At 43.4% G+C, this 17,293-nt stretch overlaps 2 protein-coding genes across 7 annotated transcripts in view; one reads left to right on the forward strand and one right to left on the reverse strand.

Annotated features, from left to right (window-relative positions):
• Window positions 1-7,354, reverse strand: part of CWC22 (CWC22 spliceosome associated protein homolog) — a 57,935-nt gene extending 50,581 nt beyond the window's left edge. The window contains exons 1-2 of one of the 6 annotated variants that reach the window (XM_041722675.1): window positions 7,184-7,210; window positions 5,278-5,623 (exon numbers count right to left, since the gene is read on the reverse strand). The gene's annotated coding sequence lies outside the window, so the exon portion shown is untranslated. Of the gene's footprint in view, window positions 1-5,277; window positions 5,700-5,728; window positions 6,414-7,183 lie in introns of those variants that run through there. The other 5 variants (XM_041722674.1, XM_041722678.1, XM_041722679.1 and 2 more) reach the window with 5 other exon arrangements.
• A 6,612-nt stretch (window positions 7,355-13,966) lies between these two features.
• Window positions 13,967-14,487, forward strand: LOC121471705 (cytochrome c oxidase subunit 5B, mitochondrial-like). The gene has a single exon (XM_041722474.1). It carries the CDS (start codon window positions 13,967-13,969, stop codon window positions 14,381-14,383), a length of 417 nt encoding a protein of 138 aa, XP_041578408.1. The 3' UTR covers window positions 14,384-14,487.
• Window positions 14,488-17,293: the final 2,806 nt, after the last annotated feature.

The following is a 17,293-nucleotide window of genomic DNA, read 5'->3' on the forward strand; positions in this document are numbered from 1 at the left end:
GGAAACACATTGTATTTCTTTAAAATATGAAAAATTCTGAATTCAAAACTGTTCTGGCTCCATGAATAACAAATAAAGAATTATACCTATACTCCCTGTGGTTTGCTTCCTAGTCAATGCATACATAAGGTGTGCTATTTATAACCATTTGAATGACTGAAGATTCCAATATTTAAGTACAGGGATTCCCATATTTAAGTACTGTTTGGCTTTTTATAGGAATGAACAAAATATTTTTTAAAAAAATTTTTAACTAGTCTCTGACTCTTTGTAGGGGAGACAATCCCAATTTGGGGACATCTTAAGACAGTGAGACTTAGATGACAAAATCTAAAAGTTCTTAACGTTTTAATGAACTCAGTGATACCAACAGCCATACTAAAAATTAATCATTATAAACTGAGGGGAGTTATTGTCCCTCATTCATTTCCTGTATCATGAAGTTGATCCATATTGTTCTGTACTTAAAGAAATTGAAATGTGATATGATCATTTCAGTATGCTACTCATTAAAAAAAAAAATGTTTTGTTGGTACATAGAAAGGACTTCTACAGTGTGCTCCTTTTCACCAGAATGTAGGCTCTGAAAGAGCAGGAATTTGTCAATTTGGTTTGTTTCAAAATTTCTACCCACTTTTTTTTTTTTTTCTACCCACTTTTTGATTCATAGTATTGATTTCCAATCTAGTTGGTTTTCAATAAAAATTCTAGATATTGAACTACTTTACTGACTCAAATATAAATTATGACATTTTATGGGGCAAATCCCCTTTATCCTGTCCCCTAAGTTCCATTCTCTTTCCCTACACAGTCAAATTTTTATTAATAGTTATTTTTGATAAATGAGTCTACACTTGATGCCTGCAATTCTTAACCTTCCATTAACTACCCTCTTACACTCCACAATTCAGTTCTCCACTCCACCACTCCATAGTACTTATTAAAGTTACACAACGACTTCCTCGTTGCTAAATCCAAGGACCACTTCCTTCTTTTACCTGACATTGGTCTAGCAATCGGTACTGCTAAATCCCTCTTCTTGAAGTTCTCGAAACTCAACTTAATGGGACACCACATTCATCTGATTTTCCTGCTCTCCCTTCTCCTGTCCACCTCTTTAACATTTACTATCCTGTAGAGTTTAATCTTTGCTTATTCATGTTGTATGTTTTGTTCTTTGTCATTTTCCCAACAGAGACAACTCTCAATACGTATTTATAAAATGAACAAATGAATAGTCTTTATCTTTCCTTTCTCCATATTCTCTCTGGGACATCATTTCCACCCTCACACTTCCAACTAACATTTACAAGAATGACTCTTACTTCTGCTTCTCTACAGAGTTCCAAATCTTTATGTCCAAATGCCTATATAGGAAAAAACATTCATGTAGATGCCTCAAAGGCCCTCAGAACTAGGGAAGTCCAACTGGTACTCATCATTTCCTCTTCTCCTCAAACCACCTCTTCCTCTAAGATATTACCTACAAAGCCAGCTGAGTGACAATTTCCTTTTCCTTCCTCTCAATCAGTCACCAAATCCTATTAATTCTACCTTCAAGTTTATAAACAGGACACAGAATCAAATCTACTGCTCCTCTTCATTCTCTCTGCCACTGTATATAGAAAGCAGGGGGGAATAGCTCTCAGTTTCAAAAGTTTCCACAATGAGACGCCTTAATTCCATTTAGGAGGAAGGCAAATTGTTTTCGAACTCTCTAATAAGATTTCTCACAAGGTCTTCTTTATGTCTAGTTTCTAAGAACTTTCCCAACTTGTCTCTAAAATATTAAATACCTATGTATACTTCTAACTGGTCAAGTTCCATCATATTCCACCTATACAGGATAAAAGAGTCCTTTAAATATCTGCAAAGCTGTCCACAGGGAAACCTAGTCCTTAAATTAAAAGCACACCCCACTACAATATATTCAATATTATCTCATGCTTTCCAAGTTATCTTCTAAGTTTTTAAAATGGAAATTGTCTCAATGGCTCAAGTATCAATAAACTGTTTCCACATATGATTGTTGTTCAATAGCACTCCCTCTAATTACTGAATAAAAACAAATCCTAAGGGAGAACTCTGCTACTGGTACACCCTTGATCACTTGTATATTTACATCCTCCTAAGCCCACTTCATCTTGTCCATATACCCTTTGGTTAACAATTCAACCCCATGGCAACAGGATTTTACTTTCATCATTAACTCTAGCATCTTCATTCATTGAACAAATATTATCATAATGGGTTTCCTTGGTCTAGTGATTAAGCTAAACTTACATCCATTTTCCCCATCACAAGAGATAAAATCTTAAATTTCAAATCTACACGGTAACCCTCACCACATAAGAGTAAAGGAACAGCCTTGCAGTAAAGAAAGAGCTCTAGTGCTTATTACCCACTGAATGCTTCCTTTTTCATTGGTGTTAAAGTTTGAATTTGTGCAGAAGAGTCTTTTGTGAGGTCATAAAAATGTAGAAATTTTGTACAACACAAACAGGTAAATAGAACTAAAAAAATGAGGATGGAACCAAAACTGATACTTACATTAAGAAGTTCTCAAGAAGTTGTAGAGAACTTATAGAAAAAAAAATATAAGGTTAAAAAAAAAAAAAAAGAGCAGTATGATCATGTTTTTTATTTTTTTTTCCAGTTTTTTTTTCACTTTTTAATTTAGAGGGTTAAAGGTGGTGTCTGTATAGTGAGGTGAAATATACGTGTTACATGCAAGTCACTGATGTCTAAGAGATGAAAAGTTCCTATTCTCAGAGAAGTCTAGGAGCTGTAGCAATGTTCTAGACATACCACTTCCAGAAAAGAGGAAGTACAACGTCTGGAGCACACAGAAAGAAGTGGGTCTAGAAGCTGAATCCGGAAGAACAAGTAGGAAAGGGGGAAAGGTCACTTCCCATATGGAAAGGGGAAAAAGGTCATTCAGGCAATGAAATCAGCATGTGTAAAGACTTGAAACGTAAAAGGGTTTAGGGGATTCTCAGCTGTTTGTGTAGCGTGCAGCATGTGTACAGAAGATTGAGCAGTACTGGAATGGAACAGGAGACTCATGAAGCTAATGCATGAAAGACCTTGTATGAGACACTGGGTTCTCGAGATTCTTGGTCACTAGTGCGTATCAAGAACATAGGACAGTGCTTGCCACTTCATAGGTTCCAATTCTAAAATTAGATAAAGGGGGGGGGAGTGTACAATTCTAATGATTATTCCTATTTCTTCCTACATAGAACTCCCTATCATGATATTTTGACAGCTGCTTTATCAAGGAATACCACAGTAGACTTATCTCACCTATCAACCCTAACTTCTGGGAACCCCCAAGCTGCTTGTCATCAACTCTATCAAGACAGCACTACCATCAAGCGTCATCCTCCGTCTTCACCCCATGTTAACCTGGATAGCTGCCTGAATAGACTTCCCTATTGATATATACTTTTAAAAAAAGTTCCTTTAAAGGCATTGCAAGAGGAAATCTGACCCTGAAGGTGCAGTTACTTCAATTTATAAAACCGGGTCTAATTATTGAGTATACTTCATGCCTTCAAACATTCATATCACCCAAAAACTCTGTTCCTCCGTTGTGTAAATAAGTTTATGGGCTGAATACATTCTGCCAACACTAACAGCAGAGCTTTGAACGTGGCCTTTCTGATCATTAATTAAAGAGATGTTTAGTAAACCACATTCTAAGTTCTAAAGAAAACTTGGAAGTGGCTTCCAGAGAAATGATGAAGTAGCCCCTAGATATACAGCACTATATTCCACTACAGGGGCACCTGTCACCAGATCTACAATACAACTGACAGGGCACCTGTCACCAAATCTACAATAAAACTGATAAATTGAGAGAAGGACTCAAAGGGTGATCTTTCACATGGAAAGGCTGAACTCCTGTCTATCCGGATCCATTTGAGCTAGGTCCAAAGTTAAGAAAAATATAGGAATCTTCACAGAGTTTCTTCCTCCCTTAGCTGCTTTTTTTTTTCTCCCCAAGATGAATTTTATTTTTTATCCTCCAAGTTTTTATTTAAATTCAAGTTGGTTAACATACAGTGTAGTACTGGTTTCAGGAACAGAATTTAGTGGTTCATCACTTAACAAACACCCAGTGCTCATCACAACTGCCTTCCTTCATACCCATCACCCATTTAGCCCATTCCCCACCCACCACGCCTCCAGCAACCTTCAGTTTTTTTTTCTACAGCTAAGAGTCTCTTATGGTTTGTCTATTTTTATCTTATTTTTCCTTTCCTTCCCCTATGTTCATTTGTTTGGTTTTTTAAATTCCACACAAATGAAATCATACGGTATTTTCCCCCTGATTTTATTCACTTTGCATAATACCCTCTAGCTCTATCCTGTCATCGCAAATGGCAAGATTTCATTCTTTTTGATGGCTGAATAATATTCCATTGTATACAGATACCACATCTTTATTCATTCATCGCTCAATGGACACTTGGGCTCTTTGCATAATTTGGCTCCCATTAGCTTCTATAATCACAGGAGTCCTAATGTCTCCAGGCCAAGGCAGCCTTTACCATCTTTTTGGTATCAGTTCTCTGACTTACTAAGCTACAAATAGCAAAAGTTTGCATTAATCTATTTCTTCCTCTCCTGATCTACTATTTTCGAAGAAAAATGCTTTGAAAATTTGCACTTGTTGTAGGTAATGAATTACCTCTTCCAATGTCCCCTTGGGAAATGTATATACTGAGATAAAATACTTAGGCTACAGGTTTAGTAAGTCCAGAAGTTTGTGGAGACTGATATGCCTGAGGTCTGTTTTATCACATCCCATGCTAAAATCTTCAAATTTAAATGGTAGAGAAATGCAACAAAGAAGCCCACAGGGTCATCAGTGGGATCAGCTACATTACCGACAACCACCTCTTTCTTAAACCTGCTCTAGACCAGCCATAACTTATACCAAGTTAGCGATACACCGGGTCCTACAAAACTCGGTCTAGATACATGTGGGTAATAAACAGAAAATAAAGTCTCAGTTACGGTAGTGGCGTTATAAATGAGTCCCCTCTTAGACGGTCTCAGGTACAAGTTACTGTAGATCACCTGGCAACGGACAAACACTGGGGGGGGGACAGTTAACCAGATGCCCGCCAAATGAAGTGGGAGATGCTCCAGGAACGTGGCACAGGAGCTTAAAAGTGCGAGGGCAACATTCCAAACCAAAGGACAAGAAAAGCACTGAGGCAAGAGAACTCATCAACTGTATCACAGCGGTAACAAGAGCTAACTAACCTTTCACGCCGGGCGCTGGGTGTGCACAAGGGTCTAATATGCGTGATTTTTCTTTATTCTGGAAACAACTCACTAAGTTAGATATCATCACCCACATTTTTCAGGTGAAGAAGCTGAGACTAGAGATGTCAGGTAACCTGCCCCAAGGGACAGACCTAGTCAGTGCTGAACCGGGACGGGCACCTTTGGCTTACTAGTCCATCACCCAGCATCTCCTGCTCCTACGGATGCTGCTTGTCACAACGCCTCTGCGAACAAAGTCACACTTTTTTTTAATGCCGATTCTAAATTCGCTTTTCCACCGCTGGATGATAATCGAGGTCAACTTCCGAGTTTACTGGCGATCCTGAAAACAAATGTACACGCGGTAAGGAGGCAGCAGGTTAACCGGGTTTTCTGAAGGCCAGATCTGCTCGTTTTTCCATCCGCTATCGCTATAGTCTGCAGTTACCTAAAAACGTAAAGGGGCTCTTACTACGCGTCCCATCACTTCTCTCTGGCTTCTGGCATATCCGTTCTCCATTCTGTTCACCTAAAAAGTCGCTGCGAGCATCAAGTCAAAATAAGTTAAGGCGGTTGTTGCAGGCAGACTCGGCGAAACCAGCTACTGCACTGCCGACCGGTACAGGTGTGTGGGGAGGATCCGGGGCTCGCACGGGAGGAGACCCGCGCTGGGAGTAAGGACACCCACTCGCGGAAGGAGCCAAGACCGCGAGCTCCCTGGATGAGGCATGAGCACCAGGAAACCTCTTCATTTACGGGGCAAATGAATGAAAAGAGCAGCAACTAACGGACGTCCGAAGAAGCTATGCAACAGGGCTACGACGCTGCAAAGAGGCAGAAGAGAGGAACTTGCAGCTACAGGCGGGGGTCCCGCTTCCACAGCCCGGGGTCCCGGACCTGCGACGGCGGCCTCGGGAGCTCCAGGCGACCGGCGAGGCCAGCAGAGAAGGCCGGGACACGGTGCAGGGGCCCCGGGCACCCACCTGGGAGCTAGGTCCGTCCACGCCCGGGACACGGTGCAGGGGGCCACGGGCACCTACCCGGGAGCTAGGTCCGTCCATGCCCGGGACACGGTGCAGGGGGCCGGGGACACGGTGCAGGGGCCCCGGGCACCCACCCGGGAGCTAGGTCCGTCCATGCCCGGGACACGGTGCAGGGGCCCCGGGCACCCACCCGGGAGCTAGGTCCGTCCATGCCCGGGACACGGTGCAGGGGGCCGGGGACACGGTGCAGGGGGCCCCGGGCACCTACCCGGGAGCTAGGTCCGTCCACGCTCGGGACACGGTGCAGGGGGCCCCGGGCACCCACCCGGGAGCTAGGTCTGTCCACGCCCGGGACACGGTGCAGGGGGCCGGGGACACGGTGCAGGGGCCCCGGGCACCCACCCGGAAGCTAGGTCGGTCCGCGGGGACACGGCGAGGTGCTCCCGGGCACCCCCCCCCCCAGCTAGGTCCGTCCGCGGGGACACGGCGAGGTGCTCCCGGGCCCCCCCCCCCCCCCGAGCTAGGTCGGTCCGCGGGGACACGGCGAGATGCTCCCGGGCACCCCCCCCCGAGCTAGGTCGGTCCGCGGGGACACGGCGAGGTCCTCCCGGGCACCCCCCCCCAGCTAGGTCCGTCCGCGGGGACACGGCGAGGTGCTCCCGGCCCCCCCCCCCCCCAGCTAGGTCCGTCCGCGGAGACCCAGGCTCCCACCCGCGCAGACTCCGCCGCCGAGCGGCTCTCCCGCCGCGGCCTCGCGGGCCGACGGGCTCCGGAAGGGGACCCGCGCACCCCCGGCGCTGCCCGCGGCCGCCCCACGGCCCCCACGCCTGGTCCCCCCTGCGGGGCCCACCCAGCCCAGCAGCCCGCCACCCCCACCCCGGCTCGCCGCCTGAGGCGAGTCCACGGAGTCCGGTAGTTACCTGGAGCGCCACCGCGCCGCCATTACACCGGATGTGCGTCACTTCCCCTTCCCGGCCCGGCAGTGCGAGGAAGGCGGTACGTGAAATGGATAAAGAAACTGACGCTAAATTCACTTTATAATGCTAGCCTGCTAATTTACTTTAAATACCCTCTCGTAATACCAGATTTAGAGCAGGTGGTCCGGACTCAATTTTTCTCTTTCCAAGACGGCGACAAAAGAGAAGTTGGTTCAAAACTACAAAGTCCGGCGTCCGCCGCCGGTGAGGACGGAAGTGACGTAACAATTGCAATTCATGCTGAGAGGGAGTCGCAATGTACGACGGGAATTGTAGTTCTTCTGCGTAGGCGGCGGAGAATCCTTGGCGGCTCCTCTGAAGCCTGGTAGTGATGAGGCTTGGGCAAAATTTACTCTAAAGCTCTTTCTCTGCAGTTGGCAAAAATAGGCCTTGGCAGTCACTTATCCGTGAAAAATCTTAAGAAGGGCAGACGCTTTTTCCAGATTCTTTTCAGTAGTTATATAAAGAACCTATATAAGCAAAAATGTCCTGAAACCTTAAGTGCCTACTAAGTTCCAAGATTTCAAGCCTCCGGGAATGGGAGGATATTGGACCACAAAACGAAGTGATGAGGAGAAGCTAATTTTGTGGAGAAGAGGATGCGTCTGTTTGAGTTTAAGGCACCAGCTGGCAGGACATCCTCAGGATAAGGAGATTGGCCAACTTGGAAATAGCAGACTATGCAGAGATCAGAGGTAATCAGTGGAACAGTTTTCTTATTCTTTACTTAATAGTAACAAAACCCAGAAGTTCAGCTACTTGCTACTGTTTTTGGAAACTATCTTTTCATAAAGCAACAGTATCCGTCATGTTCCCCAACCTTCTCTATGTAGCAGGCCTGGTTTCCCCAAACATTTTTTTCTATAAGAATTTTAGAGTAATCATGCTACTAACCCTCTCTTTGAGGCAGCAGAGTGTAGTGATTACAGATAAAAGACACTGGAGCAGATTTAGCTCTTGAATCTATCGAAATACCCCTGGATGATTTTTCTTGGGCAGATTACTTAACACCGTGTGCCCATTGTCTGTTAAATGGGGGAAAATATTAGTACCCGCCCCATAGGATACTTTTAAGAAGGGAATAGTTGTGGATTAAGTTGTGAATTTAAGAAGTGAATTTGTTGATACAACTTGATGTATGTGATGTGATTCCTACCACACAGCAGTATTACCTATTTTTTAAAGATTTTATTTATTTATTTATTTATTTATGAGAGACACAGAGTCAGAGGGAGAGGGAGAAGCAGGCTCCCTGTGGGGAGCCCAATGTGGGACTCGATCCCAGGACCTGGGGGTCACGCCCTGATTCAAAGGCAGACGCTCAACCGCTGAGCCACCCAGGCGTCCCACAGTATTAGCTATTTTTTTTCATATTTAAGATATTTGACCATAGTTAAAGGTACTTTTTAGCGTCTTTAAATATTTAAGCGAATAGATACAGGGCATAGGAGAGGAATCTGGTAAACGTTTGTATCCAAATCTGAAAAAAAAAGCACACTACCACCTCTACAATTTTCGACAGAGGTAGGAATGTTAGAGTTGAAGCTAGGCGAGCTAAATGGAGCTGGAAAAGATTAGGTTTGTCGTTTTGGAATTTGCTTCTTCCAGGAAGCAGACTGTGAAATAGGGCTCAGAATTTAAAATGGTAAAAGGAAAAGGGAGGAAACTGGATGGGCCATGGTTAACTCCAGAGCGAAGATGAGGAGTCCCACGCTGGAATAAATTGGCTCGGCCTGGCCCTTGTAACACAGTCTTGCTCAGTCATTGGCTGGAGCCACATCAAGAAAAATACAACCTCCATAACAAAACCGGAGACGTGTTTGGAAGTGTTAACAGTTGAAGGCTGTCCCCTAACCACACTCCTAACAGCTAGGCAAAGAGACTTTTCTTGGAGAGGTATCTGAGCAGAATAGCTCTTCTTTGTCACCGTCCACCCCTTGTACTGTTTAGATCCACTCCGTATATACATTCAGGGAATAGTTCCTCCGGGGTTCCATCGGCCTCTCTTCCTTAAGAGAAACTTAGAAAAGTTGGTGGAACAAACTACAGTCCCCATCATTGCAGTTGGTCTTGAGCTACAGCCAAGCCATTCTTCTCCACTATTCATTCTAAATTCCCCTCACTCTCACCTACCACTTTCTGCTGGTCTCACGTGTTAAACTGGTGGTGTGAAAACCCTAGTTCCTGAGAAATTTGAGCCCCTAGTAATAATTGCCTTTTCATGAAGGTGTTGCTGCACTTGCCCATTTACAGTCATTATTTTGGGGAGGGTAGCACAAAGAGATGGCCCAAGTGGATCACCTGAGTGCCACACATGTTCTTACTTGTTCCTATTGTGTAGCATCAAGCCTGCATTCTCCTCCTGATCAGAGTTAGCTTCTCCTATCAAGAAGTTGACTCTTCTTCTTGATTACTTGTGCCTGAACTCAAGATCCAAAGTGCCCATGAAGCAGATGAAGCTTAGTTCAGTAGGAGTCTTGCTGTGTCCTCTAACAAGAATATAACACCTTTGGGAACTAGGACCTCTCGTTCCACAAAGCTTTGCAGGAATGGGAAACACTATAGCTCCCAGTGGGTCACTGGGAATGATGGTAAATGGGGCTCATCCCATTTGAATCCCTTAGTTGTGGACCCATGTATTGTTCCTAGTGGGGAGTCTAAGCCATATCAAAGTCTACTGCATCTTGAGGAACAGCACTTCTTCCTCGAACTATCTCCTATTAGGTGCTTGAACTTTACCCTCAGCAGGCCATTCCAGTGCTCTATCAGGCCTCCGACTTCTGGGAAATGTGGCATGTGATATAACTAATGGAACCTGTGATCATAGGCCACCCTCCTACACTACCTTTACCGTGAAGCGATTACCTGACTGGATGCCATATTGTATTGTATTCCTGTATGTAACTCAGGCATTGTGTAAGTTCCCAAATAGCGATGCTGGATAAGGATGGGTGAGTATGAAGTACAAATACATGCCCAGTATAGGTAATCTATTCCCATGGGATGGAACTGCTGCCCCTTCCAGGATGAAAGGTCCCAATGGAGTCAATTTGCCACGGTATGGCTACGTGATCTCCTAAAGGAGTGATGACCTATGAGAGGCTCAACATTGCTCTCTTTTGCTGGCAGGTTGAACTTGCAGATGAGGCCATTGGTAGGTCATCTCTGGTGAATGGGCTTCATGCTGATGGACCCTATGCAGAGATTCCATTTTTGCCATGCCATTTCACTCAAGTGTCCATTGTGCCTTCACTGGAGTGGCCGCTAACAAAGACAGGCTAACATCAACTCGCTGAGTAATTTTGTTGATTTGGTTGATTAGCACTTCTTCTATAATATATACCTCTTCTATAATGTATGCTTTCTTGTGGACATTGGTGTGTGACCCAAAGATCCTCATACTTTTTACTCCCAAGACTATGCATATCCACATACCTCTAACCCTTTAAGACCTCCTTGTCTGCAATTTTTAAAAAAATATCTTTTTTTCAGACCTCTGACCAGCCAGCCAAGCTCTTTGCCAATTCCTGTTATATCTGTATATACTCTGACATCAGGCCACTTTTCCTTCCCATACGAAGTGGATGCCCAGGTGGACTACCTGAAGCTCTACCCATTAGGGAGATTGTCCCTCTGCCGTCTTCAGGGATATTCCAGAGTGAGGCTGTACTGTAGCTGCTGTGCAGTTTCAGATTTCATCCACATACTTGACCAATTCATCCATAAACTAAACTCAGCCACTTTTTTTTTTCTTCATCTTGTTGTTCAGGGCACCATCCCTACCCCATATGACCATCAGTGCAAGCTGAGAGAGGGGTGTTAATGCAACTGAAGGGTGACATCAAGGTCTGGACTGTCTGTTCGTTTGGATTATTCATTCCTTCTGGTCTTCTTTATGCTTCATCCCAAATCTAATACTTCCACCTTAAAATGAATTATGATTGGGCCCTCCAGAATTTATGACATGATGGGTTCAACAAGATCTATTTCATTTGGTGTCACTTAGTGTCCCATGGTCAGACATTTCCTTTATTTTATTTTTTTGCAAAAGCATGCCAAGACAGAATTTTTGAAAGATGTGCAACCTTGCTCCAGAACTCTGGGAGCCTGAAATGTGATTTTCCTATTAAGATTTCCATAAGCTCCATACTGAGTATTTTTCTAAAACTGACAACTCTTTTTTTTTTTTTTTTAAACTGACAACTCTTAACACAATAGAATATGCCAGATCCTACACAATAAGTGTCAAGGCTGCTTGCACCACTGCTCAGAACTACTGCAGAGCTCTCTCTTTTGCCAGGTTGTAAAGCTGGCAGCTTTTTATGTCACCTGGCATGTTGGCCAGAAAAATATCCCTAGGTGTGGAGTACGTTGCTTACACGAAATCAGAGCAGACCCTTAGGCACTGTCCTTTCTTCTTTCTAGTAGAGGTTGCAAGAGGCAGCAATTTGTCTTTTACTTTAAAAGGGATGTTCTAGCACTCCTGAGAATACTGGGCATTTAAACCCTTAAATGAAGGGATAGATCACTGATTCTTCATAAGGGTAATTTCTTCCTTTCTGAAGCAGGCTAGCCACCTCTTGCTCAGCCGTTTAATCAGCGTGATGTCATTGATATAATGGATCAGTAGGATAACTACAGGATTTCCAGGTGATCTGCATCTCTTTGGACTATATCATGAGAGAGAAAGGAGAGTTAACATAGCCCTGGGGCTAAAGTGTCAATGCATATTGTTGCCTATTTATTTCATTGTATATGAATATTTCTTATTGTGTTTTTTGTTTGGGATGGAAAAGAATCCATTCTCCAAATCAGTGACCATGTACCTGCTTTATTATCCCGCTTTAACAATGATATTTTGTTTGGCATGACAGCTCTAATTGGGGCTGCTACTTTGTTGAACTCATATTAATCTACAACCATTCTGCTAATTTGTCTGGATTCTACGTGGGCCAGAGTGTCAAAGTAAATGAAGGTCTGATGAGAACTGCTGTTCCTGCAGCCTTTATATCTTTGAGGGGTATTGTTGGTCTCCACCATTTTTCTGGCATTGTTTTATTGTTTTAGGTACAGTCTCTTGGCCGGGAGAGGCAGTTTCAAAGACGTCTACTTCGCCTTCCCCGCTGTGATAGCTCTTACTCCACAGGCCAAGACAATATGTGGAAATGACTCCCAGCTGTGAAGTGTATACATTCCAGTTATACACTTGGGATTGCATAAATGGCTACAGAGTTGAACTGTAAACCCAGTAGACCCATTGTGAGCCAGACTTTGGCCATAACTCCATTTATTACCTGCCCTTTACAGGATTTCATTCCAGTAGTAGAGCCATGATATTGCTTCAGTTCTTCAGGTATTAATGTTGACTCTGACCAAGTGTCTAATAGTCTCCAAAATATATATGTTTTCTGCTTGCCCCAGGATAGAGTAATTCAAATAAGTGCAAGTGGATCCCTTTGGAGAAGGTCCGGGTACATTATGATATGTACTTGAGATGTCAAAGTTTCAGGTCTCACATTTAGATCCTTAATCCATTTTGAGTTTATTTTTGTGGATGGTGTAACAAAGTGGTCCAATTTCATTCCTTTGCATGTATTTGTTTTCCCAATACCATTTGTTGAAGAGACTTTTTCCCATTGCATGTTCTTGTCTTCTTTGTCGAAGACTAATTGACCATTTGATTGTGAGTTTATTTCTGGGATCTTTATTCTCTTCTATTGCTGTGTTTGTCTATTTTGGTAACAGTACCATACTGTTTTGGTTACTACAGTTTTGTAGAACATCTTGAAATTTAGAATTGTGATAACCTTTGATTTTGTGCTTCTCTTTCAAGATTGCTTTGGCTATTTAGGATCTTTTGTAGATCCATACAAATCTTAGGGTTATTTATTCTAGTTCTGTGAAATATGTTGTTGGTATTTTGATAGAGATTGCATTGTTGGATAGTATGAACATTTTAACAATATTTCTTCCAAGCCATGAGCATAGTATATCTTTCCATTTGTGTTGTTTTTCATTTCTTTTTTCAGTGTCTTATAGTTTTCAGAGTGTAGGCCTTTCACTTCCTTGGTTCAGTTTATTCTAGGTATTTTATTATTTTTGGTATAATTGTAAATGGGATTATTCTTTAAATTTCTATTTTTTGCTACTTCATTTTTGGTATATATAAATGCAGTGGATTTCTGTACATTGATTTCGAGTCCTGCACTTTACTGAACTTATTTATTAGTTTTAGGAGGTTTTTGGTAGAGATTTTTAGGGTTTTCCATATATAGTATCATATCATCTGCAAATACTGAGAATTTAATTTCTTCCTTACCAGTTTGGATGCCTTTTATTTCTTTCTGTTGTCTGTATGCTGTGGCTAGGACTTCCATACTATGGTGAATAAAAGTGAGGAGAGTAGACATCCTTGTCTTTTTCCTCATCTTAGGGGAAAAGCTTTCAGTTTTTCACCATTGAGGATGATGTTAGCTTTGGGTTTTTCATATATAGCATGACAATCTTCTCTATAGTCAGCTCTTAACCTATAAAGAGGAACCAGCACTGACATCCTCATGATGTTAGTGCCCCTATAACTAGCACATTCCTGTCAGCCTTGTGGAATGATATGATCTCCAAACCCTCCTGTGGAGAATACTCTACTGATAGGTTTTTTGGCCTTCTTTATTCACTCTAGCATATCCACTTTCCTGGACTTTTTATTTCCTTTCTTGAGGGTTAGCTATGGCAATTCAGGTATTTCATCTTACTCAGCATGAGTCATTGCTTTTGTCAGTTGGAGCGCTGGCCGCGCAGGCCCTCAGGGCTCGCAGTCCCAATGGAGTCGCCGCGGTGCGCTCAATGGCGTCTGGAGGTGGTGTTCCTACTGATGACGAGCAGGCGACAGGGCTGGAGAGGGAGGTCATGATGGCTGCACGGAAGGGACTGGACCCATACAATATTCTAGCCCCAAAGGCAGCTGCAGGCACCAAAGAAGACCCTAATTTAGTCCCATCTATCACCAACAAGCGAATAGTGGGCTGCATCTGTGAAGAGGACAATAGTACCGTCATCTGGTTTTGGCTGCACAAAGGCGAGGCCCAGCGATGCCCTAGCTGTGGAACCCATTACAAGCTGGTGCCCCACCAGTTGGCCCACTGAGCCTTTGCACTAATTTACTCAAAATGTGCTGTGAAGTTTCTTCTTTCCAATAAAGACTAGCCATTGCATTGGCTCCTTCTCCCATAAAAAAAAAAAAAAAAAAAAGGCAAAGACAAAAAGGGGATCTCCGGGTGATGGCTGCATCTACAGCAGGGGAGCTGCCCTGAGACTGCTGGTGTGAATGGGTTTCCTGCCTGGATGCCAGGCTTGGTGGACAGAGGCCGGGCCACCTCCACTTTCTAAGCAAAAGGCAGGGCTTCTCCTGGAGATAGGAAGCCCAGCCTAACAGGGAAGAAGGCTGAGGAAGAAAGAATAGAGCCCAAGAAGTGACGGTATGCGAGCTCCACTTGTTAAACAGGCCACAAGGCCTTCTAGAAGGGAGTTGGCCAACAAGGAGAACAGATGCAGGGGCAGGGGGAGCCAGGAACAGAGCTGTGCACTCCCTGTCAGTGGTTTGGGAGTTGCCCTACCTGTGAATTTCCTCTCTTCCCTTGGATCTTTTCCAGAGCGTTCAATCCTGTATTCTAAGAGAGTACCCTGAAATTAATAAACTCTTCCTATCTAGTATTACGCTTAACAGTTACACAACCATATTGTGCCCCACGTACCACCTGGGATGGGATGACCTTTGCCAGTCAAGCAATTAGGGATACAGCCTCAAAATCCCAACTTAACACTTGCTTCTTTTGGTCACTCCTGGTACCACTGTGTCAGTTGGGTCTTCTGAGACATGGACACTAAGATGAAGACAGGCATGTAAAAGGCTTATTTGGGAGTAACACCTGAGAAAGGGGGGGGGGGGGAGCCTGCAGGAAAAAGATTGAGCAGGAACAGTAAACAGTACCATGATGCATATCTGATGAGGTCCCTGAAAGCTCAAAAGAGAAGTCCAGAGTAAAGATTGCCTATCAAAAGAGTCTTGCATTGGGTGAAAGTCAAGGCCCTTGTGACATATCTTGCTTGGTCACTGGCTTGGGCCACCACAAGAGGACCATGACCTGAGTTCAAAAGCAGGGGCCAACCTGAAGGAGTTAATAGCTGGAGGCCCCAAGTCCCTCTTGATGAGGCATGTAAATGTCTGAATGCTGCGTTTCTTTTTTTCTTTTTTTTTTTCTTCAGATTTTTATTTATTCATGAGAGAGAGAGAGAGAGAGAGAGGTGCAGAGGGAGAAGCAGGCTCCATGCAGGGACCCTGATGTGGGACTCGATCCCAGGACTCCAGGATTACGCCCTGGGCCGAAGGCAGGTGCTAAACTGCTGAGCCACCCGGGAATCCCCTGAATGCTGCATTTCTATGTCTTACACAACAGATAATAGCAATGGATAGATGCTAGAAATTAAGTGGTTTGGTATGTTTTGTGTTACTATTGTAATAATTGCATGGGAAGAATTGTCAGACCAGAAGAGATCTCAGCCTTCCCTAGAATAAGTTTATATAAAAATCTCACAGATTGTAGATTTTAAGGGAAGACCTTAGGAATTTGTCACTGCCCTTACCATTCATAATAGTTTCTTAGTTCGTGGAAAACATTGATTAAACCCTTCCGAAATAAATAATAGAAAATCTTATTGTCCTTCATTCTGATTTTATTGATACTGTAATCAATTGTCCACAGCAATTCAATTTCATTGTTAAGGAGGTTTCCTCTTCCCTTTGAAGCTTGCCGGAGGTTCTAGTTTAGGCAACAAGCTAGTGGTTGGGTTTTCAAGAAAAAACAGCCTCTGGGCCTTATGGAAAAAGACCACACTAGGTACTCTGAACTATAAATATTTCAGAGAACAGAGACTTGGGTACAATCTTCCAAGGTAACATTGCTTAGGAAACTTCAGTCTGTGTCTGTAGACCAAGTCAGAATTTGCACGAATCTTTGCTTTCCAAAAGCAGACACACTTTATCAAAGCTAATTGCTTGATCTAAAGCAGAGTAAAATAAGTATTTTTTTAAAGATTTTATTTATTTGAGAGAGAGAGCATGCCCAAGCAGGGAGAGGTATAGGGGGAGAGGGGGAGGCAGACTCCTTGCTGAGCAGGGAGCCCAACTGGCTTGATCTCAGGACTCGGAGATCGTGACCCAAGCCAAAGGTAGACACTTAACCGACTGAGCCACCCAGGCACCCCTAAAGTAAATATTAATTACAGTGGACTTAATAAATTGATGAGGGAAATTTTATTTTATTTTATTTTTTTATTTTTTTAATTAATTTTTATTGGTGTTCAATTTACCAACATACAGAAAAACACCCAGTGCTCATCCCGTCAAGTGTCCGCCTCAGTGCCCGTCACCCATTCCCCTCCAACACCCGCCCTCCTCCCCTTCCACCACCCCTAGTTCATTTCCCCGAGTTAGGAGTCTTTATGTTCTGTCTCCCTTCCTGATATTTCCCAACATTTCTTTTCCCTTCCTTTATATTCGATGAGGGAAATTTTAAGGTGGTAATTTACTCAGAATATTTTTGGTATTATTTGAATGTTGTATTTCTCATAGAGTCCTTTTTATTTTTTTAAAGATTTTATTTATTCACGATAGACATAGAGAGAAAGGCAGAGACACAGGCAGAGGGAGAGGCAGGCTCCCATGCAGGGAGCCCGACGTGGGACTCGGTCCCGGGACTCCAGGATTGCGCCCTGGGCCAAAGGCAGGTGCCAAACCGCTGAGCCACCCAGGGATCCCAGAGTCCTTTATTTTATTTTATTTTATTTTTTAAAAGAAAGCTATTTCATTTCTTCAATAGACTTTGCCTTTGGTATCTGATTCTCACTGACTTCTAAGAATGGAGAAATGAATATTTTTATGGAGTCTCTTTACTCACAGCAATGTAATTTTTTTAATATAAGATTGACAAGAATATTTCCTTCTTTGCACCAGGGTATAATTGGACAAATCAATTCTTCAACAAGGTCATATTTCAA

Source organism: Vulpes lagopus, chromosome 11 (genome assembly GCF_018345385.1).
Source record: "Vulpes lagopus strain Blue_001 chromosome 11, ASM1834538v1, whole genome shotgun sequence".
Classification (NCBI taxonomy): Eukaryota; Metazoa; Chordata; class Mammalia; order Carnivora; family Canidae; genus Vulpes; species Vulpes lagopus.